The sequence below is a fragment of the Neophocaena asiaeorientalis genome, unplaced genomic scaffold (genome assembly GCF_003031525.2).
Source record: "Neophocaena asiaeorientalis asiaeorientalis breed wild unplaced genomic scaffold, Neophocaena_asiaeorientalis_V1.1 scaffold46, whole genome shotgun sequence".
In the NCBI taxonomy this organism is placed as follows: Eukaryota; Metazoa; Chordata; class Mammalia; order Artiodactyla; family Phocoenidae; genus Neophocaena; species Neophocaena asiaeorientalis.
The window spans coordinates 8,370,900-8,380,565 of record NW_020175393.1 but is presented as its reverse complement, the minus strand read 5'-3'; the positions used below and the strand labels follow the sequence as shown (position 1 = coordinate 8,380,565).

General features: G+C 56.0%; 1 protein-coding gene across 1 annotated transcript in view; it reads right to left on the bottom strand.

The window, feature by feature from the left end:
• FOXP4 (forkhead box P4) overlaps positions 1-9,666 on the bottom strand; it is a 35,384-nt gene that overhangs the window by 22,624 nt on the left and 3,094 nt on the right. Inside the window, exon 3 of the mRNA XM_024766232.1 lies at positions 9,481-9,666. Within this exon, the coding sequence (XP_024622000.1) occupies positions 9,481-9,666 (186 nt within the window). The remainder of the gene's footprint in view (positions 1-9,480) is intronic.

The window sequence follows — 9,666 nt, the reverse complement described above, 5'->3', positions numbered from 1 at the left end:
CCCCCCCCGCAACCCAATCCCTGGTGGGAAGAGGGGAGCCACAGGGGAGGGTTTTCCAGGGGAAGTTGAAGGGAGTCCCGAGCAGTCTCCTGGTGGGGGGAGTGGCCTGGGGGGCTGGATTCTCTCCCCACTGACTCACTTACTTGGTGGTCCCCTGGAGCATGAAATTACAAGATTTACAGGAAAAAAAATGACAGGGCCTTGCAATCTCATTCCTGTGAGACCTCCCTGCGACAGGCCCCACCCCTCCTATCACTCTGAGCCTTCCCGCCCCCCGCCCCCCGTTAGGCCAGGTGACAGGGGATCGGGTGAGACTCTAGGCCTGGCCAGGTTATCACCTCCTCTGACCTCCCACCCTTCCCCCCACACTCCTTCCTGCCGTTTCCTACGTGCCAGGGACGGTGCTAGGTGCTGGGGATACAGAGAAACAGAACTTGGCCCTGCCCCAGGGCTCAGGGCCTGTGCTGTGATGAGACGCCCGTCACAGACTGAGGTGGAGATGGACACCAGCACCGGGGCCCAGACGAGGTGGCAACGCTGACTGGAGGCTGGAAGGGCAGGCTCACCAAGTGGACAAGAAGGGTGAAGGGTTCAGGGCGTTCCAGACGCAGCGACCCTCATACCACAGACGACTGAAATAGCCGGTGAGTCTGGGGGCCTGGAAACCACTTGCAGGGACAGAAAATTGAGCTGTGTTGGAGGTCAGTAGCCAGAGAGGCTGGAGAAGCCCAAGGGGTCTGCTCCTCTAGGCACTTCATTCGTTCATCCTTCACTTTCATGGCCACCCACCTCATACTGGCTTGGAGAAGAAGGGGAGGTGACAGGGGGCAGCACACGCTCATTTCATGGACTTTGCTTAACAGCCCAGCCTTGACCCAGTTAGGGACTTGGTACCACCTAAAGATCACCCTATAGGTGCCCAGGGGTGAGGGTGATGGGCAGACCCTGGGTTTGGGGCCCAATCTCCCCTCCCCAGATGGCCCGGACATGTCACTGACTGCTCAGTGCCCTGTAATGCTGCGCCATCCCCCACCCCCATCTGGACCCCTAGCCAGGGATGGTGCTCTGGGAGGAGGGGCGGGGGAGGCCCTCTGGCCTAGGATGTCCTCCTCCAGGGTGGTCACCCAAGGGATCAGGTAGGTCTAAGACTTTCTAAAGCCCCGAGTCACAGTCGCCACTCTGGCACACCAGGCATGTGTCCGCACTGCCTGCCGTGGCTGGGCCCTGATACACGGGGTTCAGTTTCTCTTCCTTGTGGGCCAGATACAGCTTTGAGTAGGAAGAGGCATTGAGAATCCCACTGGGGAGAAGGCATGGGGGTGCTCAGGGCAGAACGGGAAATTGGGAGCCATTTGGCCTTTTATACCATATTTTCCTGCTCCCTCCACCCCTCAGACTGAAAACCAAATGCCCAGCTCTGTGGTTTGGGGAATGAAGTCTAGTTTTCCTCTAAAGGAAGCAGTACTGGTCCATTCAGGGCCCGGACCCTGGTCAAAGGGATCTGGGTCCAAATCCTGGCTCCACCAAATACTGAGTGACCTTGGGTAAGTCACATCACTGCTCTGAGCCTCAGTTTCTTCCTGTGTAAAATAGGAAGAACCCTGTAGTCAGCTCACGGGTTTGCTGTGAAGAACACATGTGACGGTGTACATGGAGTACTCGGCACGGGGCTGGCAGTGGGTCCTGGATGGACATTAACTTGTGATCTTTCACCTTCCCAGGCAGCTCCTGATCATTTGTCCAGTGCCACCCAGAAGGACTTGTTAACCAAGCCCTTTTCCATCTACACCCACCCCCATTCCCCCTCAAGCCTAAGAACTCAGTCTCGCTAATGAAGCCGAACTCTCCTCCCCCAACCGCCCATTCAGAAGTCATTAGCAGGAGCTTCACAATTAGGAACAAATGGCTTATAACGGATGGCATCCGGGGAGGGCGGCAGGGTTGGAAGGGAATGAAGCTAGTGCTTTGAGGGCAACAGGGAGCTGCTAGGAAAAGAAAAACAAGTCTTGGGGCAAATGCATCTCTCATCTGCAGGATGAGACTACACCCTCATTTCTGTCTTGGAGAATTTGGGGGAGGACCAGCATATCCTCTCTGTGGAGGCCAGGTGCAGGGCTGTTTACTGGTTCTTTCTCCAGGCTGGAGGATTCCAGGTCTGTGTCGGGGTCCCAGCCTTACTCTGTGCGTCTGGGAGGGCGGGGACGTGGTGCTCAGGGAGAGACAAGCACGAAGGGCTGAACTTTGAGAACAGAGAAGCAGAGTCACGCAGGTCACAGACCTGGTGAGCTGGAGTGTTAGAGGGTATCTAGTCTAGTGTTTTCCCAATTGCTGGTCATGAGCTAATGGTGGGTCATACAGTATCAACTTAGAAGGTCAAAAAAATAGGAAAAAATACACACACACACACACACACACACACACACACACACACGAAAACATCAGAGTTACTAGGTAAGCATACGCATTGTTTCGTGAAACTCTTGTGTGCTGCCACTCCAAATAAAAGGCATTTCTTACGGCAGATCTCCAGCAAAAAGGTTTGTGAAACACTTATCTAGTTCACTTTATCGATAAGGAAACGGAGATCCGAAGAGGGGCAGTAAAGCGCCCCAAAGTCACACAGCGGCAGAAGCAGAACCTGAGTCCCCCTGGGCCTGACACGGGGCTCTGCACAGGGACGAGGAGCCAGGAGCTGGGCAGACAGGATGGAGGAACCCCCGCCCCAGCAAACTCTGGTCTAATGGTGGTAAAGAGGAACCAAAATAAACAAAACCCAAACTTCTTTTGTCTGCATCTCGCTAATTTGGGCAAAACTGGGATCTCAACTGTCTTGATAATTTCAACTGGGAGCTGGCTCCATTTAGGGGAAGGGGCCCTAGAAGGGTGTTTGGTGGGCCGGCCCACCCCAAACCTGAAAAGCCCTCCCAGGAAGGCCCATCACCTGCCCCCCCCCCCGGAATATGACTTTTGATTCATTTATCTATAATTCAGCGAGTTATTTGTGAAGCCCCACAGGGCACTCACACTGTCCTAGACACTGGGGACATGGCGTATCTGCTTTAATGGAGCTCACGTTCTAATGGGATGAGACAGACCCTACAGCAAAGCGAAGCGAGCTGTGAGACGGTGGCCAGCGTTACGCAGAGGACGGCTGGCTGGTTACTTAGGTTGCGTGGCCAGGGAAGGCCTCTCCGAGGACACGTTTAGGATGAGGGGGCTACTCTTTCAGGGGAGGGTATTCACGGTTGGAAGGAGCTGGTGCAAGAGCCCGGAGGTGGGCATATAAGGTTGGAGCGTTATGAACCAAAAAGGCCAGTGTGGCCAAGCTGAGTGGCCTGAGAAGAAGTCCCAGGGGTCAGCAGCGGCCACATCCCTGGGACGACGGCTTTTTACTGCCTTCTACACTCAAGGAAAAATTGCTGGAGGCTTTTAAGCAGGAATGGATACAATCTCTTGAGAGGAGATACCTAACCTACTGCTAGTAAACAGTAGGTACCTAATAAGTATTTGTTGACTTGAATTAAACAGGAAATGTCTCTCCATCTACCCCTTGAAATACAAGTCCTCTGGGACCAGAGTGTGGAGGGAAGGGGTGCAGGGAGAAAGGTCAGGGGTCAGGGGCCCCCACCACTAAGGGTGCTGACCTGGGGAGATCCAGGTTCTCCACCAGCCAGGCTCTATCCTCCAGCAAAGAGACATAAAAATGAAATTACACAGAGAAGGGGGGCAAGGAGGATGGGGGAGAGGAGACCATAAAACCCCCGAAGCGATTCTACACCTTTTCCCTTGGAAAAAAAACAAAAAGCTTTTTGGAAAAGGCTGTAAATGTTTTTTACACCAGCCTCGTAAAGATGACATCAGTGCATTCTCAAATTAGAACCATTAAAATGAAAACCAGCAGCACGGATACAGACAGGCCCACGCGGGTGGGAGATGCACAGACCGGTTTTAGGACCCCTCCACCGCCAAGCCAGCGTCTTGAGAATGCCTCCTCTCCACAGAACAGAATTAACAAACGAACCCAACAGTGCCCCAAAGGGCAAGGCCCTCCCCAGAGGCTCCTTCCTTCCCTCCCTTCGGGCCCCCAGCAGGGAGCAGCCCCAGGCCCATCCAGCCCCTCTGGGCCCAAACCGGCTCCGCCAGAAAGGTCCAGCAGTGGCATCCGGGAAGGAGCTGAAATAGTGCGGGGCAGTCGCGGGACGGTGGCGCTTCCCCTCAGAGAGACTCCTCCCAGATGGGTCCCAGTAACTGGAGTTCTCCAGAAGGAGTTCCATTCCCAGGCCTGGGTTCAGCGCCACCCTCACGCTAGCCATTCCGCAGGGGCTGTAAGTGTGGGGTTTAGAGTGGGGACTGTGGGGGGCATGCACTTCCCTCCCCACTGACCCCCACAGGGGCTCCTCAGAATGAAGGGGCTCCAGTAGGAGAAAACCTAGCTCACCCGCTGGGCAGTGGCCCTGGGATGCGGCCTGTCCCACTTCAATCCTTCACCCTCAGAAGCGGAAACACTCACCCCCTTTCCCCAATTCTCCCCAGTCCCCAAACTCCTATCAGTAAGGACAAGAACTCTGGTAATAAAAAGGGGGTGAGAGGGGGAAAAAAGAGGGGATGTCAGAATTCCACAGCAGAAGGGAAACCTGGGAGCACAGTGGACTTGCTCTTCCCTAGTCCCAAGGAAACGGGGGCCTGAGCATCCCTTTCCCAGGCCCCAGGCCCTCTCCTTGACCTTTCTCTCCCCTCTTAGGGAAACTTCCTTTTTTGTTGGACTAGGGGGCAGACACACAAAACAGGGTGGCCTTTGGTTTAGTAACCCAGGAAGGGTAAGAGAAGGGGGGTTATGGGCTTCCCTGGTGGTGCAGTGGTTGAGAGTCCGCCTGCCGATGCAGGGGACGCGGGTTTGTGCCCCGATCTGGGAGGATCCCACGTGCCAAGGAGTAGGCTGGGCCCGTGGGCCATGGCCGCCGGGCCTGCGCGTCCGGAGCCTGTGCTCCGCAGCGGGAGAGGCCACAGCGGTGAGAGGCCCGCATACCACCAAAAAAAAAAAAAGAGAAGGGGGGATTAGGTCCTCTCCCCTGAGGCATCCTCTCAGGACCCTGCCTGTCACCTTACTACCCGGGCCCACCTCTCACCTGCTCTATTCCCAAGCAGGAGGGAGAGGTCGGTCGTTTCTAACACTACCCCACAGCTGTCCCGGGTCAGGGACCTCACCCACGGGAACTTTCTAAGTCTCGCCTCTGAGGAGTTCGGGTCCCAGCTCTCCCTCCAGGCCCCAAGTACTTCCTGGGAAGGGGTTCATTCTACAGAAAGAAGAGGGGAGTTTGGAGGGTGTAGGACTAGAGATGAAGGAGCAGAATCTGGGGCAGGAGGGTGGGAGTCCCAAAGACTGAAGAAATGGGCCCCAGACCTGAAGACGAAACGCGTGTGTGAGGTGCCTGGGCTAAGTCACCTCTGAAGCCTCCCCTTTCCACCCCATCCCCCTAGAGAAGAGCCAGATGGGGGAGGAGAACAAAAATCTCTTCCATTCTTCTTTCCCCAGCTCCCTGACCCTCCCCTCGCTCCATCTCTATGGAGGGGGGTGAGTTAAAAGCCCATGAATGTGCAGAGCCCCCAAACCATTTTGAATCTCCTCACAGGATGTGAACAGGGTGGGATTTGGCCCCAGTTGCCAAGGCAACTGCGGTGGGAGTTCCCAGACGCTAGGCAACCCTCCTGTGACCCCCGCTGACCTGTCACCCCCGCAACCAGAAGACAATAGGAGTGCAGGCTCCGGAGGCCCAGGACGCCTTTCAGCTCAGCCGCAGAGCCAGCAGCCCTGCCCGCCCCCACTGTCTGGCCCAGTCCTCCTGGCCCCAAGTCCAGCGAGCATCCAGCCTGGTCCCCAAAACCTCCCCAGGCCCTCTACCTCACCTCCCCAGAGCTGGCACACACTTCTCCCAGCCCTGGCTGCCCCCCATCAGGGATATTTGTGGAGTCTATGGGGAAAGCCCTACACACTGGGAACATTTTAATACAGGTGAAATTAGATTAGGAGAAAATGCAGGGGCGACCTTCAAAGAAAAAAGCCATCCTAGAGGGGAAGTATGCGGCCGGGGGCCACTGAGGAAGGAGACTTTGTCTTGGTGAAGGAAGGGAGGGGGCTGATGGGCAGCTGGCACGCCTGTTCGGTTCAAGGCATTCTTTAACAGCAGCTGGGGATCACCAACTCCAGCGGGCCAGCAGGGTGCCAGGTGCAAAATAAGGTTCGATGCGTGTTTGCTGAGTGAATGCACGCTCCAGGGCCCACAGCGCTCTCCTCTCCACGCTTCCTTCTCAGGGGTGAGTCTCCAGGAGACTGGAGACCAGATGAAAGCCCCAAGGACAGAGTGGAGGCGGTGTGGCTCTGTCACTCCCCAAAAAGAGGGCTGGGAGGAGGGAGCGGAAAGCTGGGGCCTTGACTGCTGAAATGGGGCAGCCAGAGGGGGACCCTCTCTCCAGTCAGACAGAGCCTGGCAGCTGAGCCCTGTCTCCCCTACCCCGCCTCTGTTTAAACAAGCTCCCAGCCTGCTGTTGCATGGAAACAGGCGCCTGCTCTTGTTCCAAAGTGACGTGGCTGCCCTCTTCAGCACTGTTTGTTTCAGCCTAAAGTCCTGTCACCAGCCTGACTTCTGACTCGCCCTGTTTATCTCTCTCTCTCTTTTGTCAACTCATTACTCCCAAAGGCCAAGACTGCATTTCCAGGGCTTGTTTATCCAGAGCAGAGGGGCAGGGACTAACAGACCAACCGACAGACGGACCAAGAGGAGCCACGGAGGCACGAGGAGGAGGGATCCGGGCACTGCCCGAAGACCCGCTCACACCCTCTGCCTCTGGAGTGGCCACTCAGAGCCAGGGACCACTGCTGCTTTTGTTGGTTTGTTTCAAGAGCGCTTTTAGATTGGGAGTGGAGTGCTCTCATTCACTCACCAGCAGTGGTTAATTTAGCACCTACTAAGCGCCAGGCCTTGCTGCCTCCATTTCCCTCAGGGGACTGTGAGTGTGGTGGGAGCTGAGCCCTGCACTAGGAACCGGGAGTCCTGAGATCTAGCCTTTCCCGTGTCACCTGGGCGAGTCAGTGCTACCTCTGGCTGCCCCCTCATTGTGATATGGGAATAGTAACACCCATCTCCCCAGGATGGTGAAGCAATGAAAGACCCAAAGCACCAAACAGAGGCAAGGTGTTTGTTTGTCCTCAGAGGACTTCCTGGTGGGGGTCGAGGAGGAGGGGGCACTCGCTGGGCCACGGCCCTCTTTCCTACATTCACTCTACCCCACAAACAGTCAGAGACACTTGTTGAGGGGGGCCCAGAAAGTGTTACCCTCAAGCTCCCCCCAAAGCCTCGCTCATATATTGGAGGGAGAAGGACAGCCCACAGACTGTTTCCTTTTAATTGAAAATTTTGTAATTTTAATTTTGCAGGGTTCTTTTCATAGTTTGGAGCCAAGAAAACCTTTTTTAAGTCTCAAATATTTTCCTTGGCCCCAGGCACTACGCCCATAGTGAGCCCAAATGGATAAAACAGCCCTCCCTCTGCCTGCCTCCAAATCTCCACCCCAGTTTATTTGTGAAACAGATATAGGATTTTCCAGGACTTTGGGATATTCACCAAAACAAACAGGGATAACTGGAACATGGAATATAGATGGTAGAACGTGGCCTGAGCGCAACGCAGAACAGAGAAACCTGATCGGTACAGACAGTTCTGTCCCTCCCCACCCCACACCTCTCCCCACTTATCCTGATATCTGTGTTCAGTCTTCTCTTTAAATAAGTTTTTAAAAGAAACTTTCCAGTTTCAGTATTCCTCCCAGCCCTCCCCCGACATTCAAAATTTTTCACAGCTCTGTCTGCACAGAGGTGCAGGAGGGGAAGAGTTTTCACCCATACAAAATGGGTGGCCTTAGAGATTTCTGGTGGGGTGTGCTCTGTTATTATTTTGATGAAGGGCAGGGTTCTGCCCTTTGACCTTCTGTCCCCCGCAGGTGGTACAGATTCTGTGGGTCTCTTCCCCAGAGAACCTGTTTAGGAGGGCTTGGGAGATACCAGCAAACTCCCAAAGACCATCTCCCTGGAGAAAGGAGACAGGCCCTTACTGCTCAAGTTTCCACTGTTTGCAAGAGGAAGGAATTTTTTAAAGTCCTCAATTCTGTTCACATCCGTACTGACCAGGGATTTTACACCCAAACTGCATCTGATCCTAACAACCCCGGTACTTTAGGTGCCAAGAGGTAAGGGAAGCCCAGGACTGGCCAAGGTTGACAGCTGGGAAGGGGCAGGCTGGGGCTTAACCTGGGTTTGTTCAGTTCCTGCATCAGTGCTGGCTGACCAGCTCAGCGCAGAGCGCGGGGCCGGGCTTCTGACGGTGCTGCTTCCAGTCTGACCTCTAGCTTCAAGAAGTGTGGTGGTAAAGGGCCCCTTAGGGGCTATGGAGTCAGAGAAGGAGCCCCAGGGCAAACCTGGGAGAGAGCATGAGGGCGATGTGGGTACACACATCTGTGTGCACGAGGCGGGGGTGGGGTAGGGGCAGGGAGGAACATGCAGTACCCGAATTTTCCACATTCCCAGCAGAGCCCCCAAGGGGCAATGCCACCAGCAGTGATTCGAGGAGCAAAGTCAAATAAGAGGAGCATCCCAAGGCCAGGGCTGGCTGGGCCGGTTCTCCTGAACTTGTCAAGCATGATTCTCCCTTTTTCCCCGGGGTGGGGCCAGGACCTGGGGCCCCTGCTCTGTCATGAGCCAGCTAGGCTTCCCCACCCCCTAAGGCCTCTGGATCCTCAGAGAGGCTGGTCTTGGACTCCTGAACTCTGCAGTTTAGGGTGGGAATGATGAAGGGGAAGAGGGCGGGGGACGCAGACAGGGCTGCCAGTCTGAGCACTGAAAATGGAGGCCTGCCTCTGCCTACTGCTCTGGACCTTTTCCCAGCTGCCTTGACCCTTGGTGCCTGGAAGTTTAATCTCACAGCTAGCCTGCATCAGGGGCCCAGGCAGAGGTGGAGGTGGGGAACATTTTATAATGCAAATAAAATGAAGATACCACTGTGCACAGCCCCCCTCCCCCAAAGAGCACACACCTAGAGCAGGGTCTCCCTACCCCAACCCTGTTTGTTAACTTAGCAGGGGTGCGGGAGGAGAGCCCAGGCGCCCACCCACCCAAGACGCACACCCTCAAGCCTGCTGCCCAGGCGTCTGTCTGCCCTTGTGGGCATTTCTGAGGCTGTTCTAAGGTCCATGATCTCAAGGCGCCCAGCCCCACTTCTCTTTCTGGGAGGGCTGCTCTCCCCCTGCCTTAGTGACCACTCGAATGGGAGCGCACACAGGGGGTCCCTGCAGGCTGGACCTTCTCAAGAATGTTAAAGTGAGGCTGTGTGGCAGGGAGCGGTGGCCCCCAGGTGGCCAGGGTGTAGTGGGAAGAGGCCTGGCGCCCCTCTCCCCTCTCCTGGGTTGCTGGGGAGAGGCACCAGCTCCTACCTGTTGCTGCTGGAAGTGGAGCAGCTCCGCAGGGCTCATCTCGCCGTTGCTGTCTGGGCCCGCGGCCGCATCCCTGCCTGCGCTGCCTCCGGCGGGGGCCCCGCCACCACTGCCGCCGCCGCCGCCATCCGCCTGCCCGGAGAGGCTGCCCACGCCGTTCTGACCAGACGGAGCCGACCTGATTGT